This window comes from Carex rostrata, chromosome 23 (genome assembly GCF_964058835.1).
Source record: "Carex rostrata chromosome 23, lpCarRost1.2, whole genome shotgun sequence".
NCBI lineage: Eukaryota > Viridiplantae > Streptophyta > Magnoliopsida > Poales > Cyperaceae > Carex > Carex rostrata.
In genome coordinates, this window is record NC_135940.1 from 5347943 (window position 1) to 5371324 (window position 23382).

The following is a 23382-nucleotide window of genomic DNA, read 5'->3' on the forward strand; positions in this document are numbered from 1 at the left end:
GAATTTTTTTTACTATTTATTAAGATGGGTACAAAATTCAATGGTCTGAATTTGATATTTTTTGTACCCATCTTAATAAATAGTAAAAAAATTCAGAAAAATGTAAAATTTGGTCTCCAAGCACATATTAATATGGAGAACAAGATGAACGGTTCGGATCGACTGTTTAAACTTTGAAAATAAAAATATGTTCATTTTACAAATAGATCCTTATGTCTGTAGAAGCCTTTGCCAAAAAAAATATATCATTCCTATAAAATCAATGATTCCTCGATTTTGAAATGACAAATTATTAGCTTTGCATTCTCGGAAGAGATAAAAGGCATTAAATATATATATATAAGAAAAATGAGAGGAATGCCTACCAAAACACTATTTTATACTGGGCTGAATTAAACTTCTTATCTTTTTTTGTATGGTAAAATTAAGGCCCAATTCATAGGCTTTAATTTAAAATATAATAGGTGTACAGAGCCCAGTATTAAACCGAGTGCACCTATATATAAAAAATTGCTCACTGGGCTGTGATGTTACTCTATGGATGTGTGGGGAACAAAATACCGACATTTTTATTTTTACCCAACCAAAAAAATATTTTATTAAAAATAACAACGGTTCAGCGGTATTTTTAAAAATACCCAGATCTCGAATTTTTTTCGCGACCTGGAATTTTTATTCCGGGCTGAGAAAAAAATCCGCACTCCAAATTTTTTTTTTTTTCACTAGATGCCAACCGAATTTGTTTCTTATCACTAGATGCTATCCGATTAGAGAATTTGAGAATTTTTCAATTCTATTTCTCATTTTAAAGGAGGATTTGAGGTTCTAATCAAAGAGAGATCGACTAGTAATTAAAAGCAGAGGTGGTGTATGAAGAAGACGAATAAAAATTAAAAGCACTGGACATGTCCATTTACAGTTAGAGGGGCACAATGGTCAGTTCAATTGTTAAAACAGTTAAACAAAAAGAAAAATAAATAAAAGGGGATATGAGAAAGAATTTGAAATTTTCATGGAGATATTGGATATTATGGTATTTTGATGGGAAAATTGGCTATTTTAAAAGTTTAGATGAGTACAGTGGAAATTTTCTCTAAAATAAAATATATCCAATTGAACTTCTTTGTAATAAAAAAATAGCACTATCGGCGATTAAAATTTTAGAGTCTTTGGTGAAAAATAACCACAAATAAAATAAAATATATCTAATTGGACTTCTTTGTAATAGAAATTAATTTAGTACTATCGGCTATTAAACTTCTAGAATCTTCGGTGAAAAATAACCACAAAATAAAATAGAAAATATCTAATTAGACTTCTTTGTAATAAAAATTAATTTAGAGTTATCAGCAATTAAACTTCTAGAGTCTTCGATGAAAAATACCATAAAATAAAATATTATATATATATATATATATATATATATATATATATATATAGAGGTAGGCTAATATACAATCGATTGTTCCTGAGGTTCCGTACAACCAAGTCATTTTCTAATTTTTAAAGTCCAAATGATCGATCCAAACCGTTCATCTTGTTCTCCATATTAATATGTGCTTAGATACCAAATTTTACATTTTTCTGAATTTTTTTACTATTTATTAAGCCACTTTGAAAATCATTAATCCAATGGTAACTTCTAGTTTTACTGTTTTGTTAAGCCACCGTTGGATCAGCGGTTTTCAAAGTGGCTTAATAAATAGTAAAAAAATTTAGAAAAATGTAAAATTTGGTTTCCAAGCACATATTAATATGGAGAACAAGATGAACGGTTTGGATCGATCATTTGGACTTTAAAAATAAGAAAATGACTTGGTTGTACGGGACCTCAGGAACAATCGATTGTATATTAGCCTACCTCTATATATATATATATATATAGAGGTTGGCTAAGATCAAAGTGGTAGTTCGTAAGCTTTGGTGCTACCAATTCGTTTTTCAATTTTTAAAGTTCAAAACGTCGATTTGAACTGTTCAAGTTGTTCTCCATATTTAATTGTGCTTGGAGACCAAATTTTACATTTTTCTGAATTTTTTTACTATTTATTAAGCCACTTTGAAAACAGTTGATCCAACGGTGGCTTCTGATTTTACTGTTCTGTTAAGCCACCGTTGGATCAGCGATTTTCAAAGTGGCTTAATAAATAGTAAAAAAATTCAGAAAAATGTAAAATTTGGTCTCCAAGCACAATTTAATATAGAGAATAACTTGAATGGTTCGGATCAACGTTTTGAATTTTAAAAATTGAAAAATGAATTGGTAGCACCAAAGCTCACGAACTACCACTTTGATCTTAGCCAACCCCTCTCTCTCTATATATATATACTAGTATCTGTTGGGGTTTACGGTGCTGTAACAAAAAACCCGTTTAGGCTTAAGTTGCGGAATGACCGTAGAACAAAAATTTCTACAGCCAACTTAAGCTCAGGATTAAACGGGGTATATCAGGAAACTTTTCAAGGCGGTCCACCTTCAGTATTCCTTTGGCATCAAAACCCAATTTAATCCTTTTACAGATCTACTCCATGATTGATTTCTAAAACTTTAATCTACTTACCAATTAAATAGATTAATATAGCATATTTATACCTTGTTTCCAAATCACAGTTGGAATGCAGACCGAGCGAGTAGAGCCTCACCAGGGAAGGAATCGACTCGGAGTATCACACGTGTGATACCTCTATCGGTTATCCACCAGGACTAACCGGAGAGCGGTTTATTTCTTCTGCCAGAAATACCGTAAACCGCGGAATTATGCAAAAACACTATTCACAGGAAAAAGACAAAAACCCGTAAACACGAATTTTCGGTTGCTCAGTTTCATCAATATGCAAAACTGACATACTGCGAAATTCGGTAAAACACTATTCATCGATCCTGTAAATATACCTCACAACAACTCGCAAGATTATACGTCAACTACGTATAACTTTCTTTTCTCAACCGAAACACTATTTGGGAGAGAAACCGAGAAAGAGAGAAAATACCGATCCGTTTCGACACGAAACGGTATGAGTGAATTAGCAAATTTCTCTCTACCCCTCCACCCCTATTTATAGGGTTTAGGATCGGTTGCCAAAAGACCAAAATGCCCTCCAAGTTCGGCCTATTTACAAGATATGCCATTGAATGGATAAGGATGACATGTCATGTGGATAAGATCGATGACGTGTCATCTGGATAGGATCGATGACATGTCATGCGGATAAGCACGAATCTGAAAAGACCCGAATGCCCTCGACCCGAATACAAATAATATTCGTATAATTATTCTGAACAATTATATATATTTTTCTTGCGGTTGTTGTTTCGGTAATTTATACAATGTGTCCTGCACATTTATAAATTAACCGGTTAACTTTTATACAACGTGTCACACACGTTTATAAATTAACCAATGTTTTTGCTTGTTATTTTTACATAACATTTATAATTTAATTATAACATGTATAATTAATTATAACCATCTTACTATTGATCATAACCAATTTATAATCAATCACAATAAGATTCTCCGATTAACTCCTATATGGTGTGACCCAATAGGATATGTGTTATGTTGGTAAACAGAGTTAAAACTGTTTTAACTTCTATAATCATGAGCGGCATCTAGCAACACATCATAACCATCCAATTACACAGATGATGCTGTATAGTACAATATCACGATCCAGTAAACAATTTACTTGTCTGTTCTTCTGTCTCATAGCTATCAGATTAGTTTCAAGGTAGATGTGTGTCATCCTTGCTAACTGAATCTTTTCTTGATCTTGAGCAGATTATCAAATATAATTACTCTTGTAATTATACCGCTAGCAGATAATCTAACTCTACCAAGGGGCCCAGTGATGCTATAGCTCGTATAGAGATACGAGGGACAAATAGTATTCTTGGTAAACCATCACTACCTCAGCTAAGCCATGTATACCGAAGAGCTACCGTTATAACTGCATTTTACTGACAGCGTTTGATAACAATCACACATATACATTTCTTAGTAGGAAAGATGAATACCTCATACTTTAGAACTTAACACTGAATGAAAACATTAATGACACGAACACAATTCTATTTAATGTTTCATTCAGGGTCTGTCAAATACCATGTTCCTAGAACATGTATCTATGTGATTAAAATGACATCTCGTGTCAGGTGGTTTGTAAAACTTAACCATCTTTTAATCCACATACTAACCTTATCGCGATAATTAGTGTTCCTGCTAATTACCTTGGTCAGTGACTTTTTAAGAGTATATATCATCTATATTATGGAGTTTCACAGTTTCAGTCATGAACTCGAAATGATCCATAAATTCAATAATACTCAAGGCAACAAAATGATATTAATCATCCAATTCATGAACAAAGCTTTATGATAAATTATCGTATTATTGACTTCTAGATTATTACACTAACAGTATCATACCCGTGCATTGCAACGGGACATATTATAAGAAACAATAAAATTTATATGATTATGTATTTTTAATTAACTTTAATCGTGATCTCTGATAACAATTTGATGATGTGATGATTCTTTATTTTTAAGTACAAATGATATCAAATAATAGCTCGATTCGAATCTAATATCAAATATCATACAACAATTCAATATCAACATATAATATGATATCAAAAAACATAAATAAAAAGTGTTATCGTTTGTATGTATAGGACACACATATTACAAGAGAAATATATATTCACACACACGTTCCAATTTTTATTTTTCTTTCTTTCCAATTTATATTCTTCTTCTTCTTTGTTTCCAATTTAGAACACACACACACACACATTGATATATTCTATATTGAAAATATATTATAAATTGCTCACACCATTATGTATAGAAACAAAGAAAGATAAATAAGGAAATAAAAAAAAATTGATTTATATTGTTATCCGTATAGAAACGAAGAAGAAGTAAGGAAACAAAGAAATAAGAAAATGGAAGGTGAAGTATTCTCAATTGAAGAGGAGAAATAAGGAAACAGATAAATATATCACTAAATTTTAGAATCTGTTCAATTTTAATTGTAACGTATCGTGTGGCAACACATGTGGTGGGTATGTTTTTAACTAAATTTAGACTTCTATACATAAAACAGATGCATTTAATCAAAAAATACAAATTATGTAATTGAAGAGCTGAGATTAAATCCGAAGTTTCACCTTTCAATCGTAGCCATTGGCGGATCGGACACCTAACGTGCTTAATAATAGAATAGAGATATAAATGAATTCGCATCTTCTAAGATATCAATCAAATTCGTTCGTTGCTTACTACCAGTGATTTTTTCACCGGTTAAATAGTTAACAAACCGGTTACTTTGTTGCCGAAAAAGTTGGTCAGAATCGGTGAAAATACCACCGGTTTGATTAATTTTTAAAATCAATCGAAAACGTAGAAATGTTCTGGTATCCCGAGCCATCATACCCGAGCGCGTCCTCCAAATAGTTTAACAGAAAAAACTTCCAATGTTGTCTAACTTCCATTTTCAGCGCTAATATCCAAACATTTAAAGTTTATGTTTATAACATTTTACAATGCTACTCGCAAGCATATAAACCTATGTCTGGAAGCATTAAAATTCTAAATCTGTATAGTTTTAACTCCTAACTACTTTTGTCTTAAAGCCAAAAACAGAAAGATTCATTTCATCTACTCTTTTTTATTTTTTCTCTGATCATTATAATTTATTTTTCTGACGATCCATGATAAATTTTACTAATATAAAAATACGAATGTTTTCAATTTGATTTTATCTTTCAAATAATATCCATGAAAAAATATTTTTGAGTAATTTTAAAGTAATTTGTTTTTTTTAAAGTAAAACTCATGAGCATTTAAATTTTTTAAGTTTTTAAATCTCAGTCTACAATCATTAATAATGTTGATTAAATTGGTTAAATGGACTTGAACCGGGCTTATTAAATGGGCTTGAGCCCAAAACCGAAATCCAATAACCCAGACTCTCAGAGTTCAGAGAATAAAAAAAACGCTCAAACCTCCGCTCCGCTGCGCTGCTGATACCCCCTGCGCGAAGGAAAAAAAAACACTCAACCCTCCGCGGCTCCGCCTTGGCTTGCACGAAGAGAGAATAGCCGTGCTGCGCCGCCTGCCAACCCCGCAGCCCGTCTCTGCCACCAGTAACCCTAGTCGCCTCTAATTCCGCCTCTACTGGTATGCTTATTGGAATTGCCCTCTGTTGTTAATGAATCAATCAATCCCTATTAATGAATCAATCAAGCTCTAATGATGCTGCTTCACGCACTGTTTTTAATTTTTTTTTTGGAAAGCATGTACTATTTTGGGAATTTTTCAGATTTGGTCGATCATGTTTATTATCTTATCTTTGACAGGGTTACAATTATATTTCTGTCATTTGATCATGTTTAGTATCTTTGGCTGATCATGTTTTCAGATTTTGCTGGCATGTAGGAATTTTTTGAATAATTGCAAGAGTAGAGTAATAAATTTTCACATAAATTATATCTATTAGATTTTGATGTATCAGTAACAGACTAATTAAAGGGTTACAATTCTATATATACGTGTGAAAGATTTTCACATGATTTTTTCTCCTTTTGTTTTGATCTCAACTTTGTATTGGGTTATCGCAGGTTAATTTATACAGAACCGACTAATCTAGGTGTGTTGAATTCTTCACCTACTTATCTGGTAAATAAAGATCTAAATTTTACAATGTTATACATCAATGCATTGCTCACGGGGGATATTATGTGTGTATATATAAAAGAACTCTTATAGAACCTTTTGTACATTTCAGGAAATCCTCTCTTCTCTATCGTGTGTGTTGCTATCTCTGGATAATTCCTTTGAAGGCGAAAGTTAGCTTGAATCAGCCATTGCAAACAGTACTTCTCCTTCCCTTTTATTTCTTCCCACATTATTTCCTTTAATATTTATATTTATAGGGTAATTTTGATAAATTTGGTATTTCATTATTGTCAGTACCCTATTTTCTTATATTATGTTAATTTTTTTTTTTGCAACTATTTATGTTATGCTTGCCTATCCCTAACAACATTCCTAGCTTCGCCGCTGACATTATACTATTGCTGTCATTACTGCGGTCAAAGGGATATTTCTCTTAAAACAGCACCACTGCCTTAAGAGCTGACAATAGTTGCTTTGCTGATTATCATGAACAAAATCATAATTTCTGTCCTACATGATATTTCTACTGGTATCTGATTGTAATGTTCTCTTTTTAGGTATTACATTTTAAAATGTGTGTTTGCTGGTATATCTAAAAAATGGCTTTAGTATACCTGATACTATTTTGCCCAGTGATGATACCTCATCCATTACATAAGGTAGAGATGGATTTTTGCTTGGGTTTAATTTTCTCCCTGAGTGTGCGAGCCTAATTAAATTCTCCTTCCGAGATGCTAGTAATCTTAAAAGTAGTAGAATCTAAAAAATGTCAAATTTGGTTTGCAAGTACATTTCCATTTGGAGATCACCTTCAATGGTTTGGATCAGCTGTTTCAACTTGGAAAATTGAGACATAGATCCATAGCACAGGTCAATCCGTAATATGCATATTACCAGAGCCTCACTCTTTTATTATTTGATCTTGATAATCAATTGATATTGGGGGATTTGATCTGGCACTATTTGGAAATTGATCGGAGAATGGACAGGTGCACGAAGCAAGCAACCATAGAATTGCTTTTTTTACACACTCACCTTACTCCCCTAATGAAGTAAGAAGTGGATTCTCTCTTTTGAATCTCATAGGCACTCTCTCTTGGTATCCGCTGACCCTGCTTGTATGGGGCATTTGGCAGAGGCAGGTACAGGTGTAGAACCAGAAGCAGATTAAAATAAGGAGTGTGCTATTTCTTCATATTCGCATGGTCTCATCCCGGAGCAGACTTGGATTAACAATTTGATTTAAGTAAAAACATCCACAATCCGATTAAGTACATTTATTTGCATCTATTTACGATAATATCAAGTAAAAGCAACCACAACCATAATCATTAGTAGTAGTACTATTAGTCAAAACTACTGGAATAGTGAGAACTATTAGAAAATAGTAATTGAAAGGGCATTAACAAGAGGAAATGACAGTACATACATATCTAAGTTACTACTTAATATTCATCTTCTTATTGCCTCAGCATATTGACATCAATTACTGGTACACATCTTAGTAAACAAATCTACCAACCATATCATGTTAAGTCTCTTTCAGAACTCTTCAAGCCATTCACTTTTTTATCAACTTGATTGCTTAGTACTACATCAACATTTACAAGAATCTTCTTTTCTCTCCAATTTGATGTTTTCTTCTTCCTTTCCGTCCTTTATACAAAAAGTATCTGCTATTATGCTAGATCAGTAGGTAATTATCTTTATAAGATCAAGCATAGCCTTTCATTTCAGGATGAATCATCAAAAGACTAAGTTATCTGAGAGTACAAAAATGGAATGCGTTATATGAAAAATCTAATTTCAGAGAACCTTATTTTCATTTAATTGTAAGACTATTTAAGATTCATACATTGCTTCGTGTTCAAGTAGACATACTTCATGAACATCTTGATGTTTGTTGATAAAAGAAATTACTAAGAAAAAAGAGCATAAGTTGTCAAAAAGATTGCGTTTAGTTGATATAGTAGACCCATTTTCTATATATATATTGTTAAGTATAGGCCCATAAAGAGAAATCAAAGTCACTTATTTGCATTTGAAGGCATTAATGAGAGCAAGTAAGAAGTTACACATCAATTAAGAAAAGCATTACATATACAAGAAGTTGAGTGATATGGATATAACAATGGTACAATGGCTCTTAAACGCATCAGTCTTCCTGTCTTCCACCAGCCAAGAGGCCATCTAACATAACACTTTCAGGTTCATATGTTATATTATTTCTCAAATTATAGCAAGTTTTACCATTTATCTATTTTGAAATGCTCCACTATTTTCAGATAAAGTGAGGTCAATGAACCCAGCCCAAGGTTAATCAATTAATAACAAGTTCCTGCTTTTCTCTACCAAATTCTCGTCTTCTCGCTTCTCTTGGCTTTCCAACTTCCCAGTCTCCGGCTGTGCCCCCGCTCCATCAAAACCCCTCTCTGCCAAGGCTTCCCCACCTCCACCTCCTCCTTTCTCTGCCCCCGCCGTCGATCCCTCCTCCATATTTCCCTCTTCATCTCCACCTCCTCCTTCCTCAATCCGATTTGCACCCGCCTCCGTGTCCTTCTTGGCGACTGCACCGGCGCCCTCTCACGCCGCCACCACAATTTTTGTTTGGTTCTCCAAGCTCCATTTCTTTTCCAATTTATTTGAGGAGCATTTCAAGTTGACCCGAATTGATCCTGTGAGTTTCATTACACAAGAAAATCTTGAATTTATAAACTTTTATTAATCTGTAACATGTATTTGGTGCATTTGTATTGCAAAATCAAAACACATCATATACTGTGGTACATTTGTATTAGCCCGTCGAGTCTGAATTGAACCTGCAGATGATGAATCCAAATTCAAAAAGAAAATGATAAGCTGAATGACCTTGTACACATGACTGCTGACTTGGCTACTAGAGTTGCTATTTTTTTTTTTTTTTTTTTTGGCCTTTTGTCGTGGTAAATTGGACAGAGACTGGTGGCTTCAGGTTGTCTTTCTCATATCTGTTAATATTAGACTTAGGTTGGATGATCTAAGCAGATTTTCTATGTGATTATGTTATCAACTTTACTTACAGTAATTCAATAATGAGCTGGTTCTAGTTTTCTGTGTTGAGCACTTTCATTTCAGACCATATTAATTGTTGGTACATGAATTACTGGTTCAGTCAAGTAATGTAAACTGGTTCCAGTTTTCTGTGTTGCTTCTAACAGAATTCCGGAAATGTACCAGTTTTTTCTTCCTTCTTTCCTTATATATATTTGTTTTGTTTTAAAGATTTTTTTAGCATACTATTCTTTGTAATTTTACCTTCTTCATTTTTTTGTAATCTAGAAATTCAAGTTTACACACACGACAATTTCTTTTTAGTTGCTAAAAACATGAACTGCACTCTAAAACCATACAACAAAAGTGGAACCATACTTTAATGCTGGACCAGATTACCCTTTCAATTACGCGTGACATTATGTATGTACTTGATAACTTTTTACACGAAAAGATCCTTTGTACTAGACTGGTACTGTTTAGAAGCTTATGTGCTGATTGTCTTAGTTCAATTCCACACATGATTTGTCTTGCCCCAAGTTCAATTGGTACTGTTTATTGCTGATTTGTGTGTAGTGGTACTGCAACCAATTCAACTAAGCCAAAAAAAAAAATGCTTCATTAACTGTACAATTTTTTTTATTTAATTTGCAACAGTAACGGATGCAAAAAAAAAAAAATCTTAAGCCACAAATTCCAACCAAACAAAGAATAGCTTAAACATGACATAACTTTAGATCTCAACCAAACATGAATTACTTAAGCTGGCCTAAGTTGGAATAACCAACTTTGGTATGCTATGTCCTTTTAAGCTGTACACTGTCCTACTAATTTCTTTCTTATGGAGAATCATTTGATAACTGCTGTGGCTAATTTAGGCTCAATTGGAATGGATCCGGGTATGGACAAATTGCAAAAAAACCTAATTGAGATAGAGATCGAGGCTGAAAAGCTTCTCTTAGCAAGGCATCAGGTTTAAACTATATTGCTTTCCCCCTTTAATCAATTATAATCATTGTGATATGAAAATGTTAATTAAGGTTGTTGCCTTATTCACACTATGTCAGGTACATTTTTTTTATGCTGGTAAATTTGTACCAGAACCAGACTGTTTTGTACCCAATGCAAGAAATAATTTTTTTACTCAATGTTGATATAGTAACTTTTATTTTTGGGAAGTAGATGGTTGAAAATGATAAAGTCAGGAATGCAAATAGAGAGGCTTTAACCGCTCTCAGAAAGAGGGCTAAAACCACCAAGAGCAGCATCCCTTCTCCATTTGAGTCGATCATGAGAGAAATGGAAGGCTCGAGTTCAAGGCCGTTAGTAAAGGAGGTGTGCCTGTCATGTGGGACCCATGACTCTAAAGAGAACACTTGGATGATGTTTCCCAGTTCTGACATCTTTGTTCGTGTGCCTTTTCATGCAGCTCATACTATTTTGGAGAAAGGTGCTTTTTCTATTTTACTAATTGTTTTGAAGATACTAATATGGTAATCTGGTACCCAGCTGTTTACAATTTTGCAGAAAAGTGCCAAGAAATTGTCTTAATTACAATTAACAAACTGACAGCTGCAAAATTCTATGCAACCTTTATTATTAAGGCTGACAAAATCAACACTCTTCTTTCCTATTACTTAATCTGGTCTTAACATTTATAATTTACATATAGCCACATTTTATTTTTATTTTTGTCTTGATTTTATTTCAACTTCGTTGCATTAATAGAGTATATTATTTATTTGTCAGTGCCAAATAAATGATTTGTATTATTACAATAATTTGGAAATATTCAGAAAAGTCTGATGCGCAAACCCTATTTTTTATGTTTCTTATAAATTTCAAATTGTTCAGAACAAGAAATGTTAGACTATGAGATGAAGAAATTGCAAAGCTATGTGAAGGAGAAATCATTTATATTATCAGAGAAAGGTGCTTTAGCGGATAGAGTTAGTCCTGGTATTGTTCGATCAATGGTTGGCTTAGCCGACAGGCCTCAATAGATCTCATGATGTAAGCTATAGAACATAATGATGTAAGATTTCTCGATCTTTTCTTTTTAATTTTTTTTTTCAAAATGATATATTTTCATCAACTTGCCACATCATTTTCTTATTCAAAATTTTAGTCCTCTTTGGTGTCAACATCAAACTCACTATGTGGAAATCAAGCTTACATGGAGACAAATTAACACCCAAATGTACACATATACTCAAACACACTAGAAATCCTATTGGCCAATTGGGATCATGTACTTTGAAAGCAACACAAATTAAGTAAGAAGGGATACACTATGTTCTTATTGAGAACAAGATGTATAATTGTATACAGATTACAGGCACAAAACTTCATTAGACATCTTGGCAAATATATTTTCAATACATGAATTGCTTGTGAAAACTTGTCTTTTCACTTGTAAGATGAGAAAAATCGTCAAAATCCTGTATAATTCCCCTTCTTTACTTGATTCTATTTTTTCTCTTTTCTTATTTATATATATAGAGAGACTCGAAGAATGAGAAATGATGGCAAACTGGTTTTCATTATGCCCATAATTTTTGTGACTTTTATGGGTATTTAGGCAAAAAATTTATATTACTTTAACATTGTTTTTAAATCTAAATTCTGTCAAAATTGGGGAAAATTGATGTATAATTGCAGAAACAAAGCTCTCTCTAATTGCCTGTTGTCAGAAAGCAGAATATGTTATTTGAAAAACAAATCAGGAAGAAAAAAATAATGTATCATTTGAACATGTTTCTCTAATATAGTAATATTCGTATTGCCTTGTTTACAGCATCCATTGTAAGAAGCAGGTTACTTGGGGTACTCTGGAAATTGCCCCTTAACTAATTGGGTCGCACATAAGCAGTGTATCTTAACTGCTGGATAGGGCTGGCAAAAAAATTCTTAGTTCGTGATTCGATTCGGGTATGATTCGAGTTTAATTCGATTTGAAATAGGTTCGAATTGAAATGAACCGAACTAGGTTCGGTTCGAAATTAATTCAAATCAAACTCAAACCTAGCCTGGTTCGATTGAAATGGGTTTGCGAACTTTTATGATTCGAATCTCATAAAAACATCGGCTGTTTATTTACCTGATGAAATTAAAATCCAAGATAGAGATTCATAATTTAATTTAGCCGACGCTTCCTCGCTCTTAAATCTCAATAACTTAGTTCTCTCTCTGTCTCTCCCTAACTCACTCTCCCTCTCATTCTAAAACCTAGCCGATGCTCTTGGCGACTGGCTGTCACTCCTCTCTCTGGCTTAGACGGTTCTCTCCTCTTCGGCAGTCTCTCCTCCGCCTTCTCGATCTTTCGGATTCTCACTTCATTAAGTGGTCCGATCGAGGGTTTGATCGAGTGAGCACTCGAGGTACGATTACTTATTTTACTGCATATTTCAGTTCTTGTATAATCCTCTTTTTTACGATTATTTGTTGTGATATATTTTTTCATGAATAATTTTTCAACTTAAAAACACTCATTTCATACCGGTAAAAGGAAGCCATGTGAATTTTGTCCCGTGAGAAAAAATTAATGTATAAACTACCGATATAACTAGGGCTGCTAAAAAATAATTTAATTCGTGATTCGATTCGGATTTGATTCAAAAAATGTGTAGTTCGCAATTAATTCGATTCGAAATGGGTTCGATTAGAAACAAATTAAACCAGGTTCGGTTCGAATCTTATTCAAACCAAACTCAAACATAAGATAAGTTTGATTTGGTTCGATTCGTTGCCACCCCTACTGCTAGATAAGATAAAAGGTTTCTTCAAAAACTAAAGAAATACTTAAAAAGAATTTAAAGTATGTGAGAATTAGGTACCACCAGTTAAACCAGAAGAAAGGGAAAACAGAAAGAATAATTATTTTAGTACCCGCGCTACAATATCCGCACAGTACCTGCACTTGAGAAATTATATATTATGGTCCCCACTAATTATATAGTCTCAACTAATTATTATTCTAAAATTATAGTAGCATTATTTCTTTATGATTCCCACTAATTATATAGTTTCTCTTTCACAATCCCAGCACTTGTTCTTGCGTCAATCTTTCTCTAACAAAAATAGTTGATTTCATTGGAATAAATACTTCAATGCATAGATGTAAATATTTTTAGTACTTAAATATTAATACTTTCAGTGTCATATGTAAAAAATACTTGGGTATGTATACCTTCGTAGTTATAAAATATTTTCAGTGTCATATGTAAAAAATACTTAGATATATGTATACCTTCGTAGTTATAAATATTTAGAAGATGAGATATTAACACTTAAAAAAATATTAATACTTTGATGTGTGACTTGTTATACTTCAATGTATAAGTATAAATACTCTCAATACCTAGATATTAATACTTTCAGTGTTATATGTAAAAAAATACTTGCAAGTATAAATATAAATGCTTGTACGGCGAGGTATAAATACCTGCGCGATAACAAGTCTGAAAGTATATCATCATGAATCTCATTTGAAAGAAAAAATTATGTAGATGTTAATAATATGGAAAAAAAAAATTAAAATTGTGGAGATTTTGTAGTCTCTACAGAAAGTTATCATTCTTCATTTAATTTTTGGTGCCCCCCCTCCTCCTGCGGGTACAGTGCGGGTACAATGCTGCGGATACTATTACCTTCGCGCTACAGTACCCGCACAATAAATAATTGTTCACCTCATAGCTATAAATGCTTCTGTACATAGGTATAAATACTTATGTGCATAGATATTAATACTTTAGGAAAAATTCGAATTGTGGAGTTTTTGCGATCCCCACAAAAAGTTATTTTTTCACATTTAATTTTCGATGGTCCCCCTACAAGTACAGTGCGGATACTGTTATCAGCTTCCAAACCGAAAAGGCGAAAATCAAAAACTACAGCAAGCTTGTTAGATATAAAATTTGAAAAATTTGTGTGCTTAGATATTAAAAAAAATCGGCCGTCCATGCAACCTATATATATATATATAGAGTTAGGCTGGGGTGCTATGGATAGCATAGTGGCCTCCCGTGCTACGGCTCAATATTCAAGTTTTCAAAATCCAAACGGTCGATCCGAACCGTTCATCTTGTTCTCCATATTAATATGTGTTTGGAGACCAAATTTTACATTTTTTGAAAATTTTTTACTATTTTTTTAGATAGGTAGAAAATCACTTGATCTAAAAAATTCTGCACCATTAAGATATTTGATTTTCTACCTATCTAAAAAAATAGTAAAAAATTTTCAAAAAATGTAAAATTTGGTCTCCAAACACATATCAATATGGAGAACAAGATGAACGGTTCGGATCGACCGTTTGGATTTTGAAAATTTGAATATTGAGCCGTAGCACGGGAGGCCACTATGCTATCCATAGCACCCCAGCCTAACTCTATATGTATATATATATATATATATATATATATATATATATATATATATATATATATATATATATATATATATATATATATATATATATATATATATATATATTTTTTTTTAATTACCTACTATATAACATATCACCGAATGTTCGATTTTTGCATGGGAATGTTGATCTAACTGTTAATCTAATAGCCGACTGCGGATGAAATTACGCCGTTCCAACATATGAAATTTTTGGCAATTTCACACATATATATCCTTTAAAAGCTTCAAGATTACGTATTTTTTCCTTTAAATTCCTAAAATTATATTTATCCTTTTTAATTTTTAAACCTCACATTTACCTAAGTTATTGCCTTTTTATATCAAAACTTACAATAAATTTATAAAGTTTCTATTTTTATACTCTGCTAAAATATATAATTATATAATAAAGTACGATAGTCTCTACTAAAGAATCAAGTTTATTTCAAAAAATATATAATTAAGAGGACATGTTTTTCCTCAAGGACATAATTATCAAAAAATGTTATCGTCTTCGAAAGCATCTCCATTAAGGTTTGTCCTTCATCGAATTGAACTGAATATAATATTTTTTTTGCAAGCACACTTGCATTTCGGAGTTATAACTTTTCTCCTAATCAATTTATATATATATTTTACTTTTTTTTTTAATAGAGAACAGCATGAAAGCTTTCTAAATGTAAAGTAAATTTCAACAAAAAAAATATTAAATTGAATAAATGCAAGAGTTTTTTAAATTTACAAGAATAATATGATATTATGAATTTTAGAAGTAGAAAAATGCAATAGAATTTTTGAAAGCTATATATAAAATTTGTCCTGATTTTTTTTGTAATTACCTAGTTATAAAAACTACACGCAAGACACATCCATGTTGTCACCTCATCTAACAAAATATTGTTGGCAAATTCGACGTTCTGTAAGGGGTGTATTTGAAAACATTTGCTATATAGAAGTACTTGATAGTTGGTAAGCCGTCCAAACTGTACACGCGGGCACAATGCGCCAAACAAACAACAGAAAATTAGTTAACTGAAAGAGAAGTGTATCTGGAAATATGGATTATGCAAATATAAATATCATTCTCTCTCTTAGTAGCGTCCAAATATAAATATGGTTTCTTTGTAATTTGTATGTTGTTCCTTGTTAAATCACTTCGGTATCACCACATATAATATGGGCCCCAACCAATTTTAATCCTTTAGGACTTGTTCGGTTGCATTAGTGGGAATAGGAATGGGTACGGGAATCAAAAATTTTGAACTGAAAATTACTGTTCACGTGGGAAAAAAAAATTCAATCTGAGTGAATTTTCATTTCCCCACGTGAACAGTAATCTTCACGGTACAGCGGAACAGGCCCTTAATAAAACAGACGTATCATATTTTCGTTATTAATTCATAAAATTTATTTGGTTAGTCTTGTTCTATCAACATTCTTGTCTATGAAAATTCATTTCCAGCATGAAAATTTTATATTATTGATTATCATTTATATTTGATCTCCATGGTCAGAAAATTTAGTTCTGCCTCTGCTCACAACCAACAATAATATACAAGTTCTCCTTAATTAGGTGAGCGAAGGTTATTAAAAGTTCGGAGAAGAAAATCATTTTCCTTAAATAATACATGTAGCATATTTTTTTCTAGACCAATTGCAATATCAAATAGTAGCCATAAACTAGAAAACGATATCTCACATGGCTAGTTATTTTCCAAACAACTCCAAAGTTGACATTTGATGATCCTACTATATCTTTTAGTTAAAACTTCTTTCCATACATGGCTTGCAGCTTCCATTTTTTGGGGCGAAATATATTGGATGATGGAGAAAAGTCTAAAATGTCAAGGCCTTCGTTAAAAAGCATAATTTTTGCCATTAATTAGGGTTCATGTTGTCCCCGTCTAAATTGATTTTTAATTTCCATTTCAACGGATTCAACTGCCGTGATTTAACCACCATAGCACCGTCAAAGGCAAAATTCGAGGAGAAATTGATCCCTTGAGAGTTTAGGGAATATAAATTTCATACATGTAAATCAATTACGTATAGGGCTGCACAAAAAATTTCTAGTTCGTGATTCGATTCGAGTTTGGTTCGAAAAAGTTCGTAAAAAATTGATTTGAAATAGTTCAAAATTAATTCAAATCAAATTCAAACTGAATCTGATTCGTTCGAAATAGGTTCACTAACTATTCTAGTTCGTCTCAAAGTAACGTGAACCGTTAATTTTCGTTGATGACTTAAAAATTAAAATATAAGGCCGCCCAACTATAAGTCATAATTCATAAGTCGTAACTCTCGCTCTCAGTTTTAAAACTTTAGACGACTTTCACATCTCGCTTTCGGCGACTATGATCACTCTTCCTTATCGTAAAAAAGTTCGTAGAAGATTCAAAATTGAGTTCGTAAAAAATTAAATTCAAAATTAATTTAAACCAAACTTAGTTTGAAATTAATTCAAACTAAATTCAACATAGAATAAGTTCGATTCGTTTGCAGTGCATGTGGATTATTTTCAGATTCCAACAAAACAAATTGAGAAATATGATATATTCTAAATGATTGAATATACTTTATATTACACGGCTCATGGAAATTAACTATATATGAATGATTGAATATAGTCTACATTATCCGAGTCATTTTAGTCAAAATTCTATTTTGATCCAAATCTCCAATTGTATCACGAGTGTGCTAGCACGAAAAGCAACTTGTGTCATTGCTTCAAAAGGTATTCATCGCATGTGAATGTGGGTCCCGCGAAGAAAAGGGTGTTCATGGTGTAGAACGAAGCCATGTCACATGCGTGAAAGAAGGCAACACATATATACATACAACTATACAAGTATACAACTAAGTTCGATATTCTCACAATACATTTGGTTTAATTCCCCCAATGTTTGTCATGTGAGATGTGACACACTATTTATGTATACGTCCATTGCAGGATTGTGAGGTTTTCTGGATTAATCCACAAAAATATCTATATTTTTACTATTGCAGAATTTTCATCTGCATGCTACGTCAATAAATACAAAATATAAAAAAGGACCAATAGTAAAAATCCCTTAATGTACTAGTTATTTTTGTGGTGGGCCCGGATTTCTCCCAGCACTTTATTCATTAGATTTACTTAATATTTGGAATGGCATTGTGTATATATATCTGACGTGCACAAAATCCAGCTAGTAATGTGATACCCAAATTCAATTAATTACTAAATCTCCAAACGAGATCACTTATTATAATTCAATATAACTCGTAATTAATGGGAAAGATATTAATTCGTAGCATATCTAGAACAAAATACCATTAATTGAATATTATTTTTAAGAATTAAAACTTACAAAGTTATTACAAAGAAATATGAATTAGTATCTATTAGCATATCGATATCGATAGAACGTCCATATATGATAAAAATGTTAATGAAAAATTGTCTATTTTCATTTTACTACATTTTTTTAAATTCCGTTCCTAAAACAAATTACTTATTGCAAAAATATTATGAATTGTTTCATTGAGATTATTATACATAATAGAATTCAATAACAAAATATATATAGAAATTTCAATGGATGATTCATAATAAAGTAATTCATTTTGTGCATTAAATTAGATATATCCCACACATTCATGGATATTTATTAGTAAAGAATTAAATAATTTTCAGTCATATAATTAAATTTAATAATAATTAATGATTAATTCCACAATTGAAAATATTTGATGACTTAATTTTTAACTTGAAGAACTTGAAACAACTATTTTTATAAAGTATATATCGATTACGTCATCTTAAATTTGTGAGAAATTCAATTGAAATTGCACCAATGCATGACATTAATTCCACGTGGGTCTTAGAATTAAACTAGCAGCAATTAATTTCGGAAATCCCCTTACTAAACATACATTTTTTTGTGAATAAAAAAAAAATCTTAGATATATATATATAGGCAAACATCTAGTTAATGATGAAGATTACCAGAGTTAGTCAACCCACTTGTAAATCATTTATAATATTGATTTGACCGATTAATATATGTAAACTTTCGAACTTTTTTATATCTCATTTATAATATGATATTGTAGTTCCTTTTTTTAATAATACGAACTTGTTTTGGTCAAAGATCCAACTTAGTGAAATGTGCTAGGCATACTTAAAATATGCTTTATTTTTTAGAATATAAATCCTTCGATATATATATATAGAGAGAGAGGAGAGACCCACTTACACTATATTTTAGTGATATTAGATTACATTCTACATTTTCAAAGTTCAAACAGTCAATTTAAATTGTTCAACATGATGGATATATTAAAATGTACACGCATATCAAATTTTACATTTTTTTTTGAATTTTTTTTACTATTTATTAAGATGGATACATCTTAATAAATAGTAAAAAAAATAAAAAAAAATGTAAAATTTGATCTGCGAGCACATTTTAATATATCCATCATGTTGATCAACGGTTTGGATTTTAAAAACTTTGAAAATGTAGGATATAATCCGGTGTCACCAAAAAAGAGTGTAAGAGGATCCCTCCTCATATATATATATATATATATATATATATATATATATATATATATAGAGAGAGAGAGAGAGAGAGAGAGAGATGGGCTACGATGAGTTGCGAAGTAAAGCGACTATTTTACTTCACGCTCATATTTTGTGATTTTAAAGTTCAAAACGTCGATCCAAACCGTTCATCTTATTCTCCATATTGAAATGTGTTTGGAAACCAAATTTTACATTTTTTGGAATTTTTTTACTATTTATTAAGCAATTTTGAAAGTCGCTGATCTGATGGTCCAGAAATTTTTACTGTTTTTCACTATTCACAGTAAAACAGCAATTTTCAAAAATACTTAATAAATAGTAAAAAGATTCCAAAAAATGTAAAATTTGGTCTCCAAGCACATTTCAATATGGATTAAATATCTAACGGTTCGGATCGGTCGTTTGGACTTTCAAAATAAAAATACGGCGTGAAGTAAAAACGCGTTTTACTTCGCAACTCACCATAGCCCATCTCTCTCTCTCTCTCTATATATATATATATATATATATATATATATATATAATGTTCTTCTTTAGTCTTAATTTCCTGATGATCAGATGAAATATCTTGATTTTTTTTCAGTATATTCTGTGTGTAAATCTAACAACGTATGGCAATTAATACATATGTATAATCCATATACATTTAACAAAGATTTATGTTTTTGCCAGGATAAATATGTATAATTTACATAAAATAACAAGGTTATAAATGAAAATTGTCATGTCTATAAATAGCCCCTAGCATATGCCAATTGCCAAACAACTCTCAAGCCACCTCTTGACATACAACTCAATCTATACTCTCTAAATTTCCACCAATGGCTCTTTCACTCTCTTCCTCTTTTGCTATTCTTGCTTTCATGTCGCTAATGCTACTAAATTCATGCATTGCATTCAAACACAAAAATTTGACCTATTCTTCAAAATATAGTGATGGTTTGACCTGGATATCTGGCAGCGCAACCTGGTACGGAGCTCCAACCGGTGCCGGTCCTGACGACAATGGTAAAATATATTGCATTTTATATCTCAATCTTTTTTTCTACCCTTGCATATATATATGACATGTGTTTCCAAAAAAATCGACTATTTGGTTTAATTTCTTTATATATGTTTTCTTCAGTTAAAAAATTATTTTATAATTAGATTTATGTAACTTCATTTTCATGCATTGCTTTATAATATATAATGTTATTGCTTGCTAAAAGTCTTGGTATGTTTGTTTTTCCTGGTAAAAAATATATGGAGCATATAGATTATTGATAGGCAAGATATATATATATATATATATATATTTTTCTCATTATTACTTTCGTTGTAAATTATTATTATTACTACAAACAGATTATTAAATTTCATCACCACCAACAGCACCACCATTATATATGATTGCCATTTTTGTTATATTTATATTAATTTTGTTGAAATGTAGGGGGCGGTTGTGGGTTTAAAAATGTGAACCTGCCTCCTTTCAATAGCCTAACCTCATGTGGCAACACTGCAATCTTCAAGGGAGGCAAGGGATGCGGCTCTTGCTACCAGGTACCCTTTTCAAAAAATCTAAAAATGTTAATTTACACACTGAAAAAGGATATGAATATATTAAAAAAAGTTCCTTCTATGGCGTTTCATCTGTAGCATTATGTGTTGTGGATGTGGTTATGGTCTACAATCTACATGTAATACGTAATTTTCCTATGATCATACATGTATATTTGATGAACAGCTTGGCCTATATATGTTTGTGCTCATTTACGTACCATATTTATTATTAATTAATTTAGGTGAAATGCACTGGCCACCCAGCATGCTCTGGCAATCCATCGACGATTGTAGTCACAGATGAATGCTTGCATGGCATATGCTCAGATGCTCAATACCACTTTGACATGAGCGGTACGACCTTCGGCTCTATGGCTAATCCCGGCCAAGAAGATTATCTTCGTCATGCCGGCAGACTGGCAATTCAATTAGCTAGGTAAATTAATTAATAAAATTTTGAGGGTATATTTGCATTAAACCAGTGTGAATATTATAATTATTCACTAGATTAGTAGTACTAAGTATTCCTTGCTACAATTATTTGCTTGTCCTTTTCCTTACTCTCCATTAACACAAAATTATGTTAGAAAATGTAGCACTTATTCCTTCCTTGCTTAACCTAGCTAGGCTTTTATGCAAGAAAATGCAATTTATTTATTTATTTACTAATTATAATGGTTGCCTTTAAATTTTAGGGTTCCTTGCAACTACAAGGGATTGAATGTTGCCTTTCAGGTGGAGCAAGGCTCTAACCCAATGTATCTCGCTATTCTGGTCGAGTATGCAAACGGTGACGGTGATCTCTCGCTAGTCGAGATCCTTGAAAGTACACCTGGTGCCACCTGGACCCCACTGAATCAATCATGGGGTGCCATCTGGCGATGTGACTCAAGCCACCCGCTGGAGGGTCCATTTTCCATTAGACTGACGACCTTGACATCTGGCAAAACCCTAGTGGCACAAAATGTGATACCAGCAAATTATGTGCCAAACACTGTCTACAAATCCACCGTTCAATTTAGCCCCGTATTATGATTAAGTGCTAATGATGGCAGGATTATTTGGGACCATGATTTAATGGGCAGTGTGGTCACCTATTATTAATTGATTTGCTTCTCGTGTGTATTAGGTTTTATTTAGACATTTATACAGAATAAGATATAGTGGTAAGAAGTGGAGACAAGTACGTATACAAGATGCATGCTCTCCCCTCCACTATCATGTTATTATAAACAAATTAATATTGTATTGATTCGTCATGCCAAACAAATATCCAACTTATAACATAATCAGTTTGAGTGGATATATTTGCTATGTACGAAGTAAGGTTCAAACATGTTTAAGTATTATTCTTGTGTTATGGTTATGGGTTCAGATTTGTCTCTACTGTATACTATGAATGCATATTTTAACTTCAAGGCTGCTGAGTGCTGATTGTTTTATCCAATTGATGAATGATATATCTAATTGAAGATTAATTAGTTAATTGAGTTAAAAAAAACATATGTTGTTCTTAATTTCCCTGCTTTATAATGAAGCCTGCGGCGTATACGTACACATCGCCGTATAAATACGGAGGTCTGTATAATTATCACAAATTCACAATGAATCCTGCACTATAACTAACCAAAATTATTTCATCCACGGTGACGGTGGTTTGAAAAAGACAACTTACGACTTACAAGCACGGCACGGCCGCCAAAAGGATTCTCAGATTGGTTGCGGTCGTTGCTATGTGGCTATCTTTAGACCATAATTAATGACATGTTTATAATTGGAAAATAGTTCGACAAGATTTAAATGTAGTTCAGATACAATGTAGATGTATATATATAATTCGGAAATTACTTTATGTAAATCAATAAAAAGTTATGTAAATTCCATTTATAATTAATAGACAGTTTGTTAATTATTCGTATAATTTGATAAATTCGAAAATAAATTAGAGATATACTGAAAAAAATTAGACTAGTATAATATAATATTATTTGAGATCTTTTTTTTTTTTAGGGTTAGTGAAAAAATTCCACTAAGAAATATATTGAGACTAAAAATATATGTACAAAGTATTTAAGAAATTTATTACTTTCAACCTGATGGGGTTGGACATGTACAAGTAGTTGGAAGAATGTTAAGAAGGAAT

General features: G+C 31.9%; 2 protein-coding genes across 8 annotated transcripts; both read left to right on the plus strand.

Moving 5' to 3' along the window:
* The first annotated feature begins 6030 nt into the window (after positions 1–6030).
* On the plus strand, positions 6031–12437 carry LOC144574876 (P53/DNA damage-regulated protein). 7 transcript variants are annotated; one of them, XM_078324968.1, is made up of 7 exons: positions 6031–6187; positions 6628–6685; positions 6795–6882; positions 10594–10688; positions 10898–11165; positions 11570–11750; positions 12218–12437. In XM_078324968.1, the coding sequence occupies exons 4-6, from the start codon at positions 10605–10607 to the stop codon at positions 11716–11718; spliced, it is 501 nt and encodes a 166-aa protein (XP_078181094.1). In that variant the 5' UTR covers positions 6031–6187; positions 6628–6685; positions 6795–6882; positions 10594–10604; the 3' UTR covers positions 11719–11750; positions 12218–12437. The 7 variants fall into 7 exon arrangements, with proteins under 7 accessions (XP_078181094.1, XP_078181093.1, XP_078181095.1 ...); XM_078324967.1 differs by lacking the exons at positions 6031–6187; positions 6628–6685; positions 6795–6882 and adding an exon at positions 9228–9362; XM_078324969.1 differs by lacking the exons at positions 6031–6187; positions 6628–6685; positions 6795–6882 and having other exon boundaries at positions 9375–10688; positions 10895–11165.
* An 8017-nt stretch (positions 12438–20454) lies between these two features.
* Positions 20455–22655, plus strand: LOC144574875 (expansin-B3-like). The gene is made up of 4 exons (XM_078324961.1): positions 20455–20702; positions 21130–21239; positions 21482–21675; positions 21935–22655. The coding sequence occupies exons 1-4, from the start codon at positions 20516–20518 to the stop codon at positions 22272–22274; spliced, it is 831 nt and encodes a 276-aa protein (XP_078181087.1). The 5' UTR covers positions 20455–20515; the 3' UTR covers positions 22275–22655.
* Positions 22656–23382: the final 727 nt, after the last annotated feature.